Source organism: Thalassophryne amazonica, chromosome 4, assembly GCF_902500255.1.
Source record: "Thalassophryne amazonica chromosome 4, fThaAma1.1, whole genome shotgun sequence".
Lineage (NCBI taxonomy): Eukaryota > Metazoa > Chordata > Actinopteri > Batrachoidiformes > Batrachoididae > Thalassophryne > Thalassophryne amazonica.
In genome coordinates, this window is record NC_047106.1 from 28635859 (window position 1) to 28656394 (window position 20536).

The following is a 20536-nucleotide window of genomic DNA, read 5'->3' on the forward strand; positions in this document are numbered from 1 at the left end:
TTCTGCAGTGACACGTGTGATACACACGCAGACCACATGTTTGAGGGAAAGCCGACACCTGGCACGCCACATGTGTGTTGCTTGGCGATGCCATAATCTGGGGCACTTTGACAATTTTCACAGACAGCTTGAATGTGGTCAGCTCCTGTCTACTCTTGTACCAGGAGTGCGAATAGCCCCTTGTTCTAAGTGTCCAGTGAGCGGTATTAGATGTTTGTGTGTGGACACCTGGAATTTGGCTGACACCTGCCGAAGGGGGATCGAATGAGCACATGCAGGGCATTCGCTCTTTCAGCCGCTGGTGTGCGCGAACGGTTGTGGTGACAGGTGTACGAGACGTTTGAGGCGGCTCCGTTTTTTTCGCAAATGGCATGCAATTCCTCCTTCGTGCACTAGTCGGCTTCAGTCGTGTTTGTGTGATGGGGCCGTAATAATATCTCCCAGGTGCAATGAAACCTGAAGAATCCCCATCAGTTAGATCATCCATCCCTAAGCTTTAGAGCATTGGGGCCCACTTTGAAATTTGAAATCATCTGGGCCCACCCAAACCTTTTTGACAAACTGATCGATTCATCAGATGAAGAATTATTTCCATATATAAACATGCTTTGACTTCTGAGGACAGTTTAAAAATAAACCAAAGCTGGGCAATTTTAAACTTTATTACATGATTGAAAAAGCAAATATTCATTTGTTGATTTTATTTAAATACAGACCAGTATGGTCTAGCTGAGGTACTCACAGCACACGGGGGTCACCACTTTGAGACTCACCAAATTAGAAAATGTTAATGGTGATTAGAAATCAAGTGTGAAAACAAGTTTTTTGAATGTTTAATATCAATTAGCGCAGTTATGGTGCAGCTATTGAAATTCATTGGAGGTGGAGGGATGCGGCCCCAACATATCCACACTACAGGGCCTGGTCTAAACATGGTCCACTGATAGAATCATCAGATAGCAAAGCTGATTTTTTTCGGCTTGTCCTTCCTTAAAGCATTCTCCTATTTTTAGGTTCCCATCCCACACACAGAGGTATTGTCTAACATTATTCATTGTCTATGTTCTGTCAGCCTGAGTACCAGTTGAATACATTATTAGAAGCTCATCCTTTGCTGTCATTAGTGTTTTTTTCCCACCACTTTCCCAGTCAGATGTTTGTTGCCCTGGGGGTTTTCAGTCTGTCTTTGAATGTGGCCCTCCTCCGTGCTTGTTGTTATCTTTAGCTTCAGCCATTGAATCTTCCTCCTGTCCTGCTGTGTGTAGATGAAGGTTCTGCCGAGTGTTCTCCGTGCCTGCAGTGCCACTACTGCAGCAACGAAACCACCAGTGAGGAGGCCATGCTGAGCATCATGGTGTGCCCCACAGGCTTTCTGTGCTCTCAGGGCTTAGCCAGAGACCCTCAGCGCTCAGCCACCCTCTGCCCTCAAGGCTTCTACTGCCCCGGAGGAGGCATAGTGAGTTAGAGATATCGACAGATGCTTCAATTAAACATTTTTCAAAAGTAATACACATTGTTGGTGTATTATGATAAAAACAGTAGTTTTTGATTCCCCCCACATAGGATCCCATCCTGTGCCATGCCCCAATGGTACCTACGGTGAATTTCCTGGTCTGCGTGATGTCAGTGAGTGTGTCCAGTGTCCCAGTGGGAATACTGTTACTCTGAGAAGCCTCGGGCCCTCTTACGAGACCGGTAAAATGTGTAACCACTCAAAATAAAAAAATGTGTGAAAAACTCTAATATAATACCAGTTATCTCATATATTGTGTGGCTTCAGACTGGGTCATGTCCAGATGGGCACTACTGCCCCCGTGGGACTGGATACCCGTACACCTACCCTTGCCAGGCGGGCCAATTCAAGAACCACACTCTCGGTCACAGTGGCGAGACATGTATTTATGTCCATCCAGGCATTATTGTCACACTCCAGGATCTCACACACCGATAGTCTGTCCTCAGGTAGTATTAATCCACACTCTGAAAAACAGCTTTGTTGTGCGAGTGAAGTGTGACTCTCTCTTCCCTTTCTATGTGTGTGTTACTCTGAATGTGTGATCTCAGCACGTAACATATTTCTCTCTCTGAGATTGTTTTGTATTTATGTCCAGCAATTAATTCAGATTTACCACATTTGCAACACAACAACACAACTGCTTCATTTCCTCCCCCAATTAAAAACAACAAAGCAAGGATTTACCCAGATGAGCATAAAAACTGGACATTAAAGATGTAAATACATAGCAGCAGCAGCAGCAAAGTAATGATAAGATACGAGACTAAAAAGGGCCTCTGTTGTGAAAGTGTAGGAACACGGACCCACAACAGGGGGCGCAATGAACGGACAATGGAGAAGGTAAATAACAGATTTACTACTGAACAAGCACAATTAATATAAAACACAATTTGGGGTCGAATCCGCTGGTTGTCGTGTGGGCAGGCTCGAAGGTAGGAGACGTCCGTCTCAGTCGAACCGGAACCACCCAGATCTCCTCTGCCACCGAACCCTGGAAATACTGGAACCGCCAAGTCCCGAATTCCCAGGTGGCCACTGCCTCCGCTCGTCGGATCCGGTACTGCTGGCAGGAGAGCGCAACAACACACAGGCGTGGATGACCGCACCCAGTAACGGAGAGGGGAGAAGCCGCCTCCACCTCTTGTCAAAGAACAGCAGGAAGGTGAGTACTTATCCAAACAATGAAGCTATCTGTATCACCAGTCCTGAAAAGGTTTACGGGTTTTAGCTGGTTATGCGATATATAAATGCAGAGAATACTACCTTAGTCTTAGGCGATATCTCGGCACTGAGGTGGAGACGCCGTCCTCCTGATATACCTCTGTGCTGAGTGGAACAGCTGTGTCTGGTGATGGGTGACAGCTGTCACCCAGGCTACTCCCATGATGCGGCAGCGCCCTCTGGTGCCTGGAGCCCGCACTCCAGGCAGGGCGCCCTCTGGTGGTGGTGGGCCAGCAGTACCTCCTCTTCAGCGGCCCACACAACAGACCCCCCCCCAACGGCGCCTCCTGGCGCACGACCGGGCTTGTCCGGATGGCGACGTAGAAGTCGGCCAGGAGGCCGGGTCCAGGATGAAACCCTTCTTCACCCGGAGCGCTCCTCGGGTCCGTACCCCTCCCAGTCCACCGATACTGAAAACCCCGGCCCATCCGCCGGACATCAAGGAGCCGGCGGACAGTCCAAGCCGGCGCTCCATCAATGATCCGGGCAGGAGGCGCGCCGACCCGGGGTGCAGAGGGGTGAGGTGTGAAGGGCTTAATCCGGGAAACATGAAAACTGGATGTATCAGCAGTGAGGCCGAAGCTGGAGCCTCACTGCGGCGGGGTTGACGACCTTGAGGATCTTATACGGTCCGAGTACCGTTCCTGGAGTTTTGGTGAGTCGACCTGTAGAGGAATGTCCTTGGTGGACAACCAGACCTCCTGCCCAGGACGATACTTGGGGGCCGGGGCTCGTCGCCGTCTGCATGTTTCTTCGCCCTCTCCCGGGCCTGCAACAAGGCAGAGCGGGCGGCACGCCACACCACGGCACTTCCTAGGTGGGCCTGGACCGAGGGCACACCGACCTCTCCCTCAACCACCGGAAACAAGGGGGCTGATACCCCAAGCACACCTCAAACGGGAGAGGCCGGTGGCTGATGACACTTGGCTGTTGTGGGCGTACTCGATCCAGGCCAGGTGGGTACTCCAGCCGTCGGGTGCGCGGCTGTCACACAGCGAAGTGTCTGCTCCAGTTCTTGATTCGCCCGCTCTGCCTGCCCGTTGGTCTGGGGGTGTACCCAGACGAGAGCTGACCGTGGCCCCCAGTTCCCAGAAGCTCCTCCAACGTGTGAGGTGAACTGGGGACCGCGATCGAGACGATGTCTGATGGTATGCCATGCAGACGGACGACGTGTGGACCAGAGTCCGCTGTCTCCTGGGCCGTAGGAGCTTCGGGAGGGCCACGAAGTGGCCGCCTTGGAGAAACGTCCACTATCGTGAAGATGACGGTGTTTCCCTGGGACGCGGAAGACCCGTGACGAAGTCCAGGCCGATGTGGGACCAGGGGCGATGAGGCACGGCAGTGGCTGTAGCTGCCTGAGGTCTTCCTGTGGTCGCCTTGCCCCTGGCGCAGGTGGTACAGGCCTGGACGTAGTCCCGGACGTCGGCCTCCAGGATGCCCACCAGAAGCGTTGCCGGACGACTGCCACGTCCTTCGCACCCCTGGGTGACAGGAGAGCTTAGAACCGTGACAGAAGTCCAGGACTGCAGCCCTAGCCTCTGGTGGGACGTATAGTCTGTTTTTTGGTCCGTTTCCGGGTCCGGGACACGGGTCAGGGCCTCCCGGACGGTCTTCTCCACGTCCAGGTGAGGGCGGCCACGATAGCGGACTCCGGGATGATGGGATCGGGGGATCCGACGGTTCCGTTTTGACCTCATCTTCGTGCACCCGGGACAATGCATCCGATCTCTGATTCTTGGTTCCCGGGACGGTAGGTAATCCGGAAGTCAAACGGCCAAGAACAGTGACCAGCGGGCTTGCCTGGGGTTCAGCCGCTTGGCGGTCCTGATATACTCCAGGTTCCGATGGTCAGTGAAAACCGTGAATGGCACGGCTGTTCCCTCCAACAGATGTCTCCACTCTTCGAGGGCCTCTTTCACAGCAAGGAGTTCCCGATTGCCGACGTCATAGTTCCGTTCAGCGGGGGTCAACCTGCTTAGGAAAAATAGGCACACGGGTGAAGGACCTTATCGGTCTTCCCGCTCTGGGAGAGCCCCGCTCCTATCCCTGAGTCCGAGGCATCCACTTCAACCACTAACTGGCGGCTAGGATCGGGCCCTGCACCAGAACTGGTGCAGATGAGAAGCGCCGTTTCAACTCCTTGAACGCGGCCCTCGCACCGATCCGACCAGGTGAAGGGAACTTTTGAGAGGTCAGGGCTGTCAGGGGGCTAACTACCTGACTATAGCCCTTGATGAACCTCCTGTAGAAATTAGCAAAACCGAGGAACTGTTGCAGCTTCCTACGGCTTGTAGGTTGGGGCCAATCTCTCACCGCCGCACCCTTGGCCGGGTCCGGGGCGACGGAGTTAGAGGCGATTATAAACCCCAGGAAGGACAAAGAAGTGCGGTGGAACTCACACTTCTCGCCCTTCACAAAACAGGCGGTTCTCCAACAACGCTGCAGAACCTGACGGACATGCGGACATGAGTCTCAGGATCCGGGGAAAGATGAGGTATATCGTCCAGATACACGAAGACGAACCGGTGCAGGAAGTCCCGCAGGACATCGTTTACCAACGCTTGGAAGGTCGCGGGAGCGTTAGTGAGACCGAACGGCATGACCAGGTACTCAAAATGACCCAACGGGTGTGTAAATGCCGTCTTCCATTCATCTCCCTTCCGGATCCGAACCAAATGATACGCATTCCTAAGATCAAGTTTGGTGAAGATATTGGCTCCATGCAAGGGGTGAACACCGAATCCAACAAGGGCAACGGGTATCGATTGCGACCGTGATTTCGTTCAACCCCCTATAGTCAATGCATGGACGAAGCCCGCCATCCTTTTTACCACAAAAAAGAAACCAGCACCCATCGGAGAGGTGGAATTCCGGATCAACCCGGCAGCTAATGAGTCCCGGATGTAGGTCTCCATTGATTCACGCTCCGGCCGTGAGAGGTTGTACAGCCTACTGGACGGAAACTCACTGCCTGGAACCAAATCAATGGCACAATCGTACGGGCGGTGGGGAGGAAGCGTGGAGCCAGATCCCTTGCTGAACCACGTCAGCGAGGTCATGGTACTCCGCTGGCACCGCCTTCAGATTGGGCGGGACTCGGACCTCCTCCTTAGCTTGGGAGCCGGGAGGAACCGAGGAACCTAGACACTCCCGATGGCAGGTTTCGCTCCACTGAACCACTACCCCGGACGGCCAATCGATCCGGGGATTGTGCTTTAGCATCCATGGAAACCCCAAAACCACACGGGAGGTGGCCTGAGTCACGAAGAACTCGATCACCTCCCGGTGGTTACCTGACACCACCAGAGTTACTGGAGGTGTCTTAGTGTGATTGGTGGGAGTAGGGAGCCATCTAGCGGCCCGAACCTGCACAGGCGAGGTAAGAGCCCCAGAGGGAGCCCTATCCCTGGCCCATCTACTGTCAAGCAGATTCCCTTCAGAGCCCGTGTCCACCAGTGCTGGGGCCTTCAGGGTTAATCCTCATAAAGGATGTGACTGGGAGTCGTGTAGCAATGTGGGTGTGTCCCACGTGAATGTTTTGGCCCACCCCTGGCCAGTCTCTAGGGGCGGGCGTGGAGGTTTAACCGCTCGGGGCAGTCGTTTGCGAGATGCTCACTCGAGCCACAAACATAACAAGCTCGTGGGCCCGCCTCCTTTGTGCTCCAGGTGCCCTAATGTTGCCCTGCTCGTGTCCATAGCTTCGTCAGCAGGGGGAGCCATAGGCGCACGGAGCGCAGAGACAGAGGAGCGTGGGGAGGGCGGAGCTCGATCGGACCCGGAAGGGAGAGGACGACGCGTGCCTGGCCACGCCCTTCGCCTCGTTCCCGACGGCGTTCTTTTAACCGGTTGTCGGAGTCGTATGACTAGATCGATGAGCCATCTAAATCCCGCGGTTCGTCCTTAGCCACCAGGTGCTCTTTAGGACCAGAGACAGTCCGTTTACAAAGGCAGCGCGGAGGGCAGTGCTATTCCAGCCGGATCTCGCCGCCGCGATGCGGAAGGCGGACTGCATAGGCAGCTGCGCTCCGACGCCCCTGTCGTATGGACAGTAGTGCGGTTATTGAAGCGGACTCTCCCTCTGTTGGGATGATCGAACACCGTTCTGAGCTCCCGTACAAACCCATCGTATGTATGAAGGAGCCGTGAGTTCTGCTCCCAGGAGCGCTGTAGCCCAAGCGCGTGCCTCCCCGCGAAGCAGATTTATCACATAAGCTACTTTGCTAGCATCAGTCGCGTACATCACGGGACGCTGAGCGAAGACGATGCGAACACTGCAATAAGAAAGTCCGCGCAGTCTCCACACAGCCTCCGTACGGTTCTGGAGGGCTTATGTATGCTTCAGGGGACGGAGGGAGGGACCGTTGAACGACCCAGTGGAACGTCACTTTCGCGCGCAGGGTCCTCGGGAGGGAGAGCCGCAGCGGCGCCCAAAGGGCGTGCCTCCCTTGTGCGGCGAGAGCCTACACCCTGCGGTTTAGGAGAACGTGCTGCTCGGTCATTAAATCGATCCGAGAGGTGAAAGCGGTGAGGATCCGCTGCAACTCACCGATTACCCCTCCGAAGCCTCCGCCGCGCCTTGGTCTTCCATTGGCCGTTCAACAGCCGGTTGACGCCCCTCGGGATCCATGACGCTGCGGCCGAGATATCCTGTTGTGAAAGTGTAGGAACACGGACCCACAACAGGGGGCGCAATGACGGACAATGGAGAAGGTAAATAACAAGATTTTACTTCTGTGAAACAAGCACAATTAATATAACAAACACAATTTGGGGTCGAATCCGCTGGTGTCGTGTGGGCATGCTCAAAGGTAGGAGACGTCCGTCTCAGTCGAACCGGAACCCACCCAGATCTCCTCTGCCACCGAACCCTGGAAATACTGGAACCGCCAAGTCCCGAATTCCCAGGTGGCCACTGCCTCCGCTCGTCGGATCCGGTACTGCTGGCAGGAGGAGAGAGCAACAACACACAGGCGTGGATGACGCACCCAGTAACGGAGAGGGGAGAAGCCGCCTCCACCTCTTGTCAAAGAACAGCAGGAAGGTGAGTACTTATCCAAACAATGAAGCTATCTGTAGTCACCAGTCCTGAAAAGGTTTTAACGGGTTTAGCTGGTTATGCGATATATAATGCAGAGAATACTACCTTAGTCTTAGGCGATATCTCGGCACTGAGGTGGAGACGCGTCCTCCTGATATACCTCTGTGCTGAGTGGAACAGCTGTGTCTGGTGATGGGTGACAGCTGTCACCCAGGCTACTCCCATGATGCGGCAGCGCCCTCTGGTGCCTGGAGCCCGCACTCCAGGCAGGGCGCCCTCTGGTGGTGGTGGGCCAGCAGTACCTCCTCTTCAGCGGCCCACACAAACACACTCAGCCTAAATACTGATCTCCTTTTTACAAATATACACGAAAATGGTTCCAGTTAGGTTTAATGTTTTGTTTCACATTTAAGGAAAAAAACAATGTGCAGATAAATTTGAAATAGTTTTACTCTCACTAAAACGTTGTACAACCCCAGTTCCAATGAAGTTGGGACCTTGTGTAAAATGTAAATAAAAACAGAATACAGTGATTTGCAAATCTCTTCAACCTATATTCAATTGAATACAACACAAAGACAAGATATTTAATGTTCAAACTGATAAACTTTATTGTTTTTGTGTAAATATTTGCTCATTTTTGAAATGGATGCCTGCAACATGTTTCAAAAAAGCTGGGACAGTGGTATGTTACCACTGTGTTACATCATCTTTCCTTCTAACAACACTCAATAAGCGTTTGGGAACTGAGGACACTAATTGTTGAAGTTTTTGTAGGCGGAATTCTTTCCCATTCTTGCTTGATGTACGACTTGTCCGGGGTCTCCGTTGTCGTATTCTGCGCTTCATAATGCACCACACATCTTCAATGGGTGACAGGTCTAGACTGCAGGCAGGCCAGTCTAGTACCCGCACTCTTTTACTACGAAGCCACACTGTTGTAACACGTGCAGAATGTGGTTTGGCATTGTCTTGCTGAAATAAGCAGGGACGTCCCTGAAAAAGATGTCGCCTAGATGGCAGCATGTGTTGCTCCAAAACCTGGATGAACCTTTCAGCACTGATGGTGCCATCACCGATGTGTAAGTTGCCCATGCCATGGGCACGAACACAACCCCATACCATCACAGATGCTGGCTTTTGAACTTTGCGCTGGTAACAATCTGGATGGTCTTTTTCCTCTTTTGTCTGGAGGACATGACGTCCCTAATTTCCAAAAACAATTTGAAATGGGACTCAGACCACAGAACATTTTTCCACTTTGCATCTGTCCATTTCAAATGAGCTCCGGCCCAGAGAAGGCGGCGGTGTTTCTGGATGTTGTTGATGCATGGCTTTCGCTTTGCATGGTAGAGTTTTAACTTGCACTTGTAGATGTAGCAACGAACTGTGTTAACTGGACAATGGTTTTCTGAAGTGTTCCTGAGCCCACGCGGTAAAGATCCTTTACACAATGATGTCGGTTTTTAATGCAGTGCCGCCTGAGGGATCGAAGGTCACAGGCATTCAATGACGGTTTTCGGCCTTGCCGCTTACGTGTAGAAAGTTCACCAGATTCTCTGAATCTTCTGATTACATTATGCACTGTAGATGATGGAATCCCTAAATTCCTTGTAATTGAACATTGAGAAACATTATTCTTAAACTGTTGGACTATTTTTTCACACAGTTGTTCACAAAGTGGTGATCCTTGCCCCATCTTTGCTTGTGACCGGCTGAGCCTTTTGGGATGCGCCTTTTACGAGCATACCCAAAAGCATACTCCTTATGAGCATACGAGCATACTCCTCATATACCCAATCATGACACCTGTTTCCAATTAGGTGTTTCTTGAGCATTCATCAACTTTCCCAGTTTTTTGTTGCCCCGTCCCAACTTTTTTGAAACGTGTTGCAGGCATCCATTTCAAAATGAGCAAATATTGCCCAAAAACAAAAAAGTTTATCAGTTTGAACATTAAATATCTTGTCTTGTGGTGTATTCAATTCAATATAGGTTGAAGAGGTTTTGCAAGTCATTGTATTCTGATTTTTATTTACATTTCACACAACGTCCCAGCTTCATTGGAATTGGGGTTGTAAAACACGGAACAAAGCAAATCACATATTCATATGTATTTTTCAGTCAAATTCGTACATATCCTAGGTATTCCCATATATTCCTCTGCCAGTAGGCTGTGATCATATCTCTGAAGACAACATAGCGGATCAGTTCTGCAAAAAATAAAGTAAAGTAATAATAAATAAAAAAAAATTCAGTGTTTTCTTATGGGCTCCTTTACATATAGTGCGAATTTGGTTGATTTGTGCAGAAAGTGGCCATGAAGCAGGAACCGTGTGCAAAACGTGTAATTTCGGAGCTCTCTCCAACGCCTCGTACCCCTGTTGCTACAACTATTTGTGGACACCAGCGGCTGAAAGACAGAGTGTGCGCTGTGCAAACCCATCGAACTCTCTCGCGACAGGTGTCGGCCAGATCTTGCTGACACGTGCATCTAACATCTAACAACAACATCTAACACCGCTCGCATGGCACTTAGAAATGTGTGGCCATTTGTACTATCATCACGAAAACAGTCTGCAGACCACCACTGTCGAGGTGGATGGAAATTTGTCTAAGTGCCCCAGACTCTGAAGTTGCCGAGTGTGGCATGCCAGAGTGTCGGCTCCCCCCCAGCACATCAATCAATCAATCAATCAATTTTTTTTTTTATATAGCGCCAAATCACAACAAACAGTTGCCCCAAGGCGCTTTATATTGTAAGGCAAGGCCATACAATAATTATGTAACACCCCAACGGTCAAAACGACCCCCTGTGAGCAAGCACTGGCTACAGTGGGAAGGAAAAAACTCCCTTTTAACAGGAAGAAACCTCCAGCAGAACCAGGCTCAGGGAGGGGCAGTCTTCTGCTGGGACTGGTTGGGGCTGAGGGAGCGAACCAGGAAAAGACATGCTGTGGAGGGGAGCAGAGATCGATCACTAATGATTAAATGCAGAGTGGTGCATACAGAGCAAAAAGAGAAAGAAACAGTGCATCATGGGAACCCCCCAGCAGTCTACGTCTATACCAGCATAACTAAGGGATGGTTCAGGGTCACCTGATCCAGCCCTAACTATAAGCTTTAGCAAAAGGAAAGTTTTAAGCCTAATCTTAAAGTAGAGAGGGTGTCTGTCTCCCTGATCTGAATTGGGAGTGGTTCCACAGGAGAGGAGCCTGAAAGCTGAAGGCTCTGCCTCCCATTCTACTCTTACAAACCCTAGGAACTACAAGTAAGCCTGCCGTCTGAGAGCGAAGCACTCTATTGGGGTGATATGGTACTACGAGGTCCCTAAGATAAGATGGGACCTGATTATTCAAACCTATAAGTAAGAAGAAGAATTTTAAATTCTATTCTAGAATTAACAGGAAGCCAGTGAAGAGAGGCCAATATGGGTGAGATATGCTCTCTCCTTCTAGTCCCCGTCAGTACTCTAGCTGCAGCATTTTGAATTAACTGAAGGCTTTTTAGGGAACTTTTAGGACAACCTGATAATAATGAATTACAATAGTCCAGCCTAGAGGAAATAAATGCATGAATTAGTTTTTCAGCATCACTCTGAGACAAGACCTTTCTGATTTTAGAGATATTGCGTAAATGCAAAAAGCAGTCCTACATATTTGTTTAATATGCGCTTTGAATGACATATCCTGATCAAAAATGACTCCAAGATTTCTCACAGTATTACTAGAGGTCAGGGTAATGCCATCCAGAGTAAGGATCTGGTTAGACACCATGTTTCTAAGATTTGTGGGGCCAAGTACAATAACTTCAGTTTTATCTGAGTTTAAAAGCAGGAAATTAGAGGTCATCCATGTCTTTATGTCTGTAAGACAATCCTGCAGTTTAGCTAATTGGTGGTGTCCTCTGGCTTCATGGATAGATAAAGCTGGGTAGCATCTGCGTAACAATGAAAATTTAAGCAATACCGTCTAATAATACTGCCTAAGGGAAGCATGTATAAAGTGAATAAAATTGGTCCTAGCACAGAACCTTGTGGAACTCCATAATTAACTTTAGTCTGTGAAGAAGATTCCCCATTTACATGAACAAATTGTAATCTATTAGACAAATATGATTCAAACCACCGCAGCGCAGTGCCTTTAATACCTATGGCATGCTCTAATCTCTGTAATAAAATTTTATGGTCAACAGTATCAAAAGCAGCACTGAGGTCTAACAGAACAAGCACAGAGATGAGTCCACTGTCCGAGGCCATAAGAAGATCATTTGTAACCTTCACTAATGCTGTTTCTGTACTATGATGAATTCTAAAACCTGACTGAAACTCTTCAAATAGACCATTCCTCTGCAGATGATCAGTTAGCTGTTTTACAACTACCCATTCAAGAATTTTTGAGAGAAAAGGAAGGTTGGAGATTGGCCTATAATTAGCTAAGATAGCTGGGTCAAGTGATGGCTTTTTAAGTAATGGTTTAATTACTGCCACCTTAAAAGCCTGTGGTACATAGCCAACTAACAAGATAGATTGATCATATTTAAGATCGAAGCATTAAATAATGGTAGGGCTTCCTTGAGCAGCCTGGTAGGAATGGGGTCTAACAAACATGTTGATGGTTTGGAGGAAGTAACTAATGAAAATAACTCAGACAGAACAATCGGAGAGAAAGAGTCTAACCAAATACCGGCATCACTGAAAGCAGCCAAAGATAACGATACGTCTTTGGGATGGTTATGAGTAATTTTTTCTCTAATAGTTAAAATTTTGTTAGCAAAGAAAGTCATGAAGTCATTACTAGTTAAAGTTAATGGAATACTCAGCTCAATAGAGCTCTGACTCTTTGTCAGCCTGGCTACAGTGCTGAAAAGAAACCTGGGGTTGTTCTTATTTTCTTCAATTAGTGATGAGTAGAAAGATGTCCTAGCTTTACGGAGGGCTTTTTTATAGAGCAACAGACTCTTTTTCCAGGCTAAGTGAAGATCTTCTAAATTAGTGAGACGCCATTTCCTCTCCAACTTACGGGTTATCTGCTTTAAGCTACGAGTTTGTGAGTTATACCATGGAGTCAGACACTTCTGATTTAAAGCTCTCTTTTTCAGAGGAGCTACAGCATCCAAAGTTGTCTTCAATGAGGATGTAAAACTATTGACGAGATACTCTATCTCCCTTACAGAGTTTAGGTAGCTACTCTGCACTGTGTTGGTATATGGCATTAGAGAACATAAAGAAGGAATCATATCCTTAAACCTAGTTACAGCGCTTTCTGAAAGACTTCTAGTGGCGACTCTGTTTTGAGAAATGTGAAGTTAGCGACACCAGCAACCATTGTCAATTGTCTTCCGGGGGCCAGAGCAGGCGACATCGAAGGACATTTGAAATTGCTGGCTAAGGCTAAGCGTAAATTTGGTAAGATTGTAATTCACGTCGGCAGTAATGACACTCGGTTACGCCAATCGGAGGTCACTAAAATTAACATTGAATCGGTGTGTAACTTTGCAACAACAATGTCGGACTCTGTTGTTTTCTCTGGGCCCCTCCCCAATCAGACCGGGAGTGACATGTTTAGCCGCATGTTCTCCTTGAATTGCTGGCTGTCTGAGTGGTGTCCAAAAAATGAGGTGGGCTTCATTGATAATTGGCAAAGCTTCTGGGGAAAACCTGGTCTTGTTAGGAGAGACGGCATCCATCCCACTTTAGAGGGAGCAGCTCTCATTTCTAGAAATCTGGCCAATTTTTTGGGATCCTCCAAACTGTGACTGTCTAGCGTTGGGACCAGGAGGCAGAGCTGTGGTCTTATACACCTCTCTGCAGCTTCTCTCCCCCTGCCATCCCCCTATTACCCCATCCCCGTAGAGACGGTGCCTGCTCCCAGACCACCAATAACTAGCAAAAATCTATTTAAGCATAAAAATTCAAAAAGAAAAAATAATATAGCACCTTCAATTGCACCACAGACTAAAACAGTTAAATGTGGTCTATTAAACATTAGGTCTCTTTCTTCTAAGTCCCTGTTGGTAAATGATATAATAATTGATCAACGTATTGATTTATTCTGCCTAACAGAAACTTGGTTACAGCAGGATGAATATGTTAGTTTAAATGAGTCAACACCCCCGAGTCACACTAACTGTCAGAATGCTCGTAGCACGGGCCGGGGCGGAGGATTAGCAGCAATCTTCCATTCCAGCTTATTAATTAATCAAAAACCTAGACAGAGCTTTAATTCATTTGAAAGCTTGTCTCTTAGTCTTGTCCATCCAAATTGGAAGTCCCAAAAAACAGTTTTATTTGTTATTATCTATCGTCCACCTGGTCGTTATTGTGAGATTCTCTGTGAATTTTCAGACCTTTTGTCTGACTTAGTGCTTAGCTCAGATAAGATAATTATAGTGGGCGATTTTAACATCCACACAGATGCTGAGAATGACAGCCTCAACACTGCATTTAATCTATTATTAGACTCTATCGGCTTTGCTCAAAAAGTAAATGAGTCCACCCACACTTTAATCATATTTTAGATCTTGTTCTGACTTATGGTATGGAAATAGAAGACTTAACAGTATTCCCTGAAAACTCCCTTTTGTCTGATCATTTTTTAATAACATTTACATTTACCCTGATGGACTACCCAGCAGTGGGGAATAAGTTTCATTACACTAGAAGTCTTTCAGAAAGCGCTGTAACTAGGTTTAAGGATATGATTCCTTCTTTATGTTCTCTAATGTCATATACCAACACAGAGCAGAGTAGCTACCTAAACTCTGTAAGGGAGTTAGAGTATCTTGTCAATAGTTTTACATCCTCATTGAAGACAACTTTGGATGCTGTAGCTCCTCTGAAAAAGAGAGCTTTAAATCAGAAGTGTCTGACTCCGTGGTATAACTCACAAACTCGTAGCTTAAAGCAGATAACCGTAAGTTGGAGAGGAAATGGCGTCTCACTAATTTAGAAGATCTTCACTTAGCCTGGAAAAAGAGTTTGTTGCTCTATAAGAAAGCCCTTCGTGAAGCTAGGACATCTTTCTACTCATCACTAATTGAAGAAATAAGAACAACCCCAGGTTTCTTTTCAGCACTGTAGCCAGGCTGACAAAGAGTCAGAGCTCTATTGAGCTGAGTATTCCATTAACTTTAACTAGTAATGACTTCATGACTTTCTTTGCTAACAAAATTTTGACTATTAGAGAAAAAATTACTCATAACCATCCCAAAGATGTATCGTTATCTTTGGCTGCTTTCAGTGATGCCGGTATTTGGTTAGACTCTTTCTCTCCGATTGTTCTGTCTGAGTTATTTTCATTAGTTACTTCATCCAAACCATCAACATGCTTATTAGACCCCATTCCTGCCAGGCTGCTCAAGGAAGTCCTACCATTATTTAATGCTTCAATCTTAAATATGATCAATCTATCTTTGTTAGTTGGTTATGTACCACAGGCCTTTAAGGTGGCAGTAATTAAACCATTACTTAAAAAGCCATCACTTGACCCAGCTATCTTAGCTAATTATAGGCCAATCTCCAACCTTCCTTTTCTCTCAAAGATTCTTGAGAGGGTAGTTGTAAAACAGCTAACTGATCACCTGCAGAGGAATGGTCTATTTGAAGAGTTTCAGTCAGGTTTTAGAATTCATCATAGTACAGAAACAGCATTAGTGAAGGTTACAAATGATCTTCTTATGGCTTCGGACAGTGGACTTATCTCTGTGCTTGTTCTGTTGGACCTCAGTGCTGCTTTTGATACTGTTGACCATAAAATTTTATTACAGAGATTAGAGCATGTCATAGGTATTAAAGGCATTGCGCTGCGGTGGTTTGAATCATATTTGTCTAATAGATTACAGTTTGTTCATGTAAATGGGGAATCTTCTTCACAGACTAAAGTTAATTATGGAGTTCCACAAGGTTCTGTGCTAGGACCAATTTTATTCACTTTATACATGCTTCCCTTGGGCAGTATTATTAGACGGTATTGCTTAAATTTTCATTGTTACGCAGATGATACCCAGCTTTATCTATCCATGAAGCCAGAGGATACGCACAAATTAGCTAAACTGCAGGATTGTCTTACAGACATAAAGACATGGATGACCTCTAATTTCGTGCTTTTAAACTCAGATAAAACTGATGTTATTGTACTTGGCCCCACAAATCTTAGAAGCATGGTGTCTAACCAGATCATTACTCTGGATGGCATTTCCCTGATCTCTAGTAATACTGTGAGAAATCTTGGAGTTATTTTTGATCAGGATATGTCATTCAAAGCGCATATTAAACAAATATGTAGGACTGCCTTTTTGCATTTACGCAATATCTCTAAAATCAGAAAGGTCTTGTCTCAGAGTGATGCTGAAAAACTAATTCATGCATTTATTTCCTCTAGGCTGGACTATTGTAATTCATTATTATCAGGTTGTCCTAAAAGTTCCCTAAAAAGCCTTCAGTTGGTTCAGAATGCTGCAGCTAGAGTACTGACGGGGACTAGCAGGAGAGAGCATATCTCACCCGTGTTGGCCTCCCTTCATTGGCTTCCTGTTAATGCTAGAATAGAATATAAAATTCTTCTTCTTACTTATAAGGTTTTGAATAATCAGGTCCCATCTTATCTTAGGGACCTCATAGTACCATATTACCCCATTAGAGCGCTTCGCTCTCAGACTGCGGGCTTACTTGTAGTTCCTAGGGTTTGTAAGAGTAGAATGGGAGGCAGTGCCTTCAGCTTTCAGGCTCCTCTCCTGTGGAACCAGCTCCCAATTCAGATCAGGGAGACAGATACCCTCTCTACTTTTAAGATTAGGCTTAAAACTTTCCTTTTCGCTAAGGCTTATAGTTAGGGCTGGATCGGGTGACCCTGGACCATCCCTTGGTTATGTTGCTTTAGACGTAGACTGTGTTTCATAATTATTGTATGGCCTTGCCTTGCAATGTGGAGCGCCTTGGGGCAACTGTTTGTTGTGATTTGGCACTATACAAGAAAAAAGTTGATTGATTGATTGATAGTGTAATGAAACTTATTCCCCACTGCTGGGTAGTCCATCAGAGTAAATGTAAATGTTATTAAGAAATGAATGACAGAAATGATCAGACAGAAGGGAGTTTTCAGGGAATACTGTTAAGTCTTCTATATCCATACCATAAGTCAGAACAAGATCTAAGATATGATTAAAGTGGTGGGTGGACTCATTTACATCTGTACGTGTGGTTCCCCCCGCTCGCACGTGGGGCATCTTTCATCTGTTCACAGAGTGACATCTTGGTCTGTGCGCTGACAGGACAGGGGGCGTGGCTGGCTGCCCCATAGCTGTTGAGACATCTCAGGTTCTGGACATCACAGCTGCAGCACACGTCCAGTGTTTTGACAGAGGCGCACATGTGTGTGCTTGTGTGTAAATCCATAAAAACATATATCACTTTTGTGATGGGAGGAGAAACGGGCCGTCAGTCTGTTTGGACATGCAGCAGGCAATCTGACTGACTGTCACGTCTGACAGGGCATGCATGTCGGGCCGTGAGCAGTGCACTGTAGGACCAGGACAAGCCAACAGTGTGACACATACGCCACTTTCAGTCATGTATCAGCAGAAATATGCCGTACCAAACAATGTTTGGACAGTCATCACAGCACTTTTTTTTCTTAGAAAATATCTTTATCTGCTTGTTGATTTTATCCATTTCATGCTCCTGTTATAAGAGAGTGATTGTTGTGCAGTGGTAAAGTTTCCATCTGGTAATCAGAGTATGTTGGTTCAAATCCTGTGGTGTTTTTTTTTTTTATTTAACCAGGGTTATTTAACAACCTCTTGATGACTGTATGTCTGTGACCATGGATCATCTACAGAGGAACAGATGGATCATATTTGTATTGGCCACTTGATAAATGCAGTGTTTTTATATTGTGTGTGGGTTTATTTCATTTTAAATACATCCATCTCCTTCCTTATATCAGGCAGATTCCCACAACTTTCACAGGACTGCAGTTGTAGCCCAGTGGTAAAGTTTCTGACTGGTAATCAGAGCTTTCAGAAGGTGTGGGTTTGAGTCCTATGGGTGGCATGTAATTTTTATTTTCAGCAGCTGCATGATGTGTAACCACATTGCGCACTTGCTGTGAAAAGCTGCTGTGTTCCCGCGTGCACAAAACCATTGCAGCATGTATTTTTAAATTCTTTATTTAGTTTTCTTCACAGCAACTGCTGGCAGTGTGTTCCTGTGTGCACGAACCATCACACTGGAATCATGCATGCCTGCCTGACGTTGCATTGTTTCGTGGTTCAATCATACGAGCTGTTTCACCATGAGTCGCTCTGAGCTGTACGTATTCACACTATGTGTGATGGGGCCCTAAGCTCTGCATTGTTGTTCTAACCCCACAACCATAACTCGTGTTTCTGAATACTAAATGTGAAATGTGCATTGACTGTGGGATTTCGTAGGGATATGCAAAAATATATGCGATGTCACACAAAATGTGCCATGACAATATCATTTCAAAAAAGATGAAAACAAAATTGTATTTTACCACCCGCAAGCAACAATGGCCTTACTGGCCACAAGGAAACTGCACTTAGCAATGAAACGTCACTGAACAAGTCCAGACATGCCTCTATGGCAGCATTCCAGTTTAAAATATATAAACGAATAACCACAAATTAAAATGTTAATTGAACCTCCTCCTATAGGTAATATTTGCATCTTTTGTCTTCACGTGTATATATGTTATAATCCAAAATTTCAAAGCCGAATATGTAGTTTTACAGACCTACTGATGGAAATTGTGCCTGTACTTGCAGTGCTATGCTGATGACACACTGTTGTTTATCTCTCTGTCTAATGGTAAAATGATTTAAGTCCCATATTAAAAAAAACATGCTATGTATGCATGGGCGCAATTTGGTGGGGATAGGGGGGATATGTCCCCCCCACCTTTTCAACCAGGGGGGACAGAATATGGTATGTCCCCCCCCCCCCCCCACCATCTGACATATATGTGTGTATTTGAAACATGCTATGCCAGTCTTATGTGCAAACCATGTCAGTCTTATGTGCAAAACCATGTCAGAATAGTATCTTTGTTTCTGCAAGTTTGTATTTTTAGCAGCATTGACTTGTTTACAACACCCATTTCTTGTTTGTCACATTCAGAATTTTCTGGGACTGCATTTGCCCAGATTTGAAACCAAAAACAGTTGCCTCTAGGGACTAGTGTCTACACATAAGTATCAATGGACCATATGCTAATTTACTCAATTCTGAAAGTTAGAAAAGGAAATCAGAAAAGCTATCTGGGACCTCAGAAAGCCCATCTGCAATTATTGCTTGAGCTCCAAAATCAGTCTATGTAAGCGAAATTATGTTCAGTATGAGTGTTGTCATTAGTGCCACTTCGAAAATTAAATTCATGATAAGTAATTTATCCTAAACTTATGATCTGTTGTTTTTTCAAATTTATGCAAAAACAAATCTTGAGAAAAAAAATACAGTATGCGATAGTTAATAATGATTACGAGTCTGTTCTTTCATATTTATGAATACATTTTACCACATTGCAGTTGTTTTTTTTAATGAGAACTCAACCTATCATTCTTTTTGAGTTCTACACATGTGGTGATACCTTATTTACACCAAGATGTTAATAAAATTAATGCTGGCTATTTTCAGAATAAAGTACTTATATCCACAGTTTCAAATTGCATAAGTCAAATGGTGTCCACTTTATAGTCTTCTCAAAACATTAAAATTACTGTTCTGGATGCTCAGAATGCATCTGAGATATCACTTGTTGGTTAAATTAATCAAAACAGTCTGTTTTGAATTTGAGTTTTCATTTCTAAAACAGCGAGCTGGGCAGAAATCTCAAAAGACATGTTGGATGGTCATTTTTAAATTTTGAAAGTGATGGGAATAACAACAATCAGGATAGAATTTAAATGACAAGCCCACTCACCAAAACTCAAAGTTCCATCTGCAACTCTTTAAATGCAGTGTAATTAAACTGCACCTTGTCCAGAATGCAGCAGTTCGCGTCATTATGCAAACGGTCCGATACAAATGTATCACATGCACTCAAATCCCACTGCAATACAGAAGTCATTCCTTAATCTGTTAGTGTACTTAATAGTTTGATTGGGCCGGCTCACTGGCAACAGCCCAGTCAGACCTCTGTGGTCACTCAGTGATGGTCTTTTAATTCAGCAGAGAATTAGTTATTAATATGACAGAGGCAAAAAGAAAGGCCTCAGCAAATCAACATGAATTATCCAGAAAAATGTTGCAGGATCAGTTGGACCAACCCACTAAACAAAAATCTTTTTCTCATGTTCTCTCTGTGTGTCCCTCTGCACATCAATCTGTCATTCCATTCACAGGGCTTCTACTGCGCAGAGGGCAGCTCCTCCCCTGAACCGTGTCCCGAGGGCACCTACGGTTCTCGCCCAGCTCTTGGTGATGCGTCTGAATGCTCCCCTTGTGGTGGAGGCCAGTATTGCGCTGGTGTGGGTCTGACAGCAGCCTCCGGAACCTGCAAAGAACGCTTTTACTGTCGAGAGGGGGCCAAGTCTGCAGTATGAAAGTCTTCCTTTCATAATTGATCAACTAATCCTTCTTAGTCATGAATAATAACGTTGTCTCTAAATGATTTGGTGCTGCAGAGAGGAAACCTTCACACGCATAACTCAAAGAAATGCCAACTTGTTCGATTGAAGCTACAGGGTGTAGAATTTAGTTTCATCTGGTGGTGAGGTTACAGATTTCTCTTACCACTCAC

General features: G+C 46.0%; 1 protein-coding gene across 1 annotated transcript in view; it reads left to right on the top strand.

The window, feature by feature from the left end:
* Positions 1-20536, top strand: part of LOC117508888 (neurogenic locus notch homolog protein 4-like) — a 33281-nt gene that overhangs the window by 171 nt on the left and 12574 nt on the right. Inside the window, exons 2-3 of the mRNA XM_034168730.1 lie at positions 1266-1456; positions 20139-20333. Coding sequence (XP_034024621.1) covers positions 1266-1456; positions 20139-20333 — 386 coding nt within the window. The remainder of the gene's footprint in view (positions 1-1265; positions 1457-20138; positions 20334-20536) is intronic.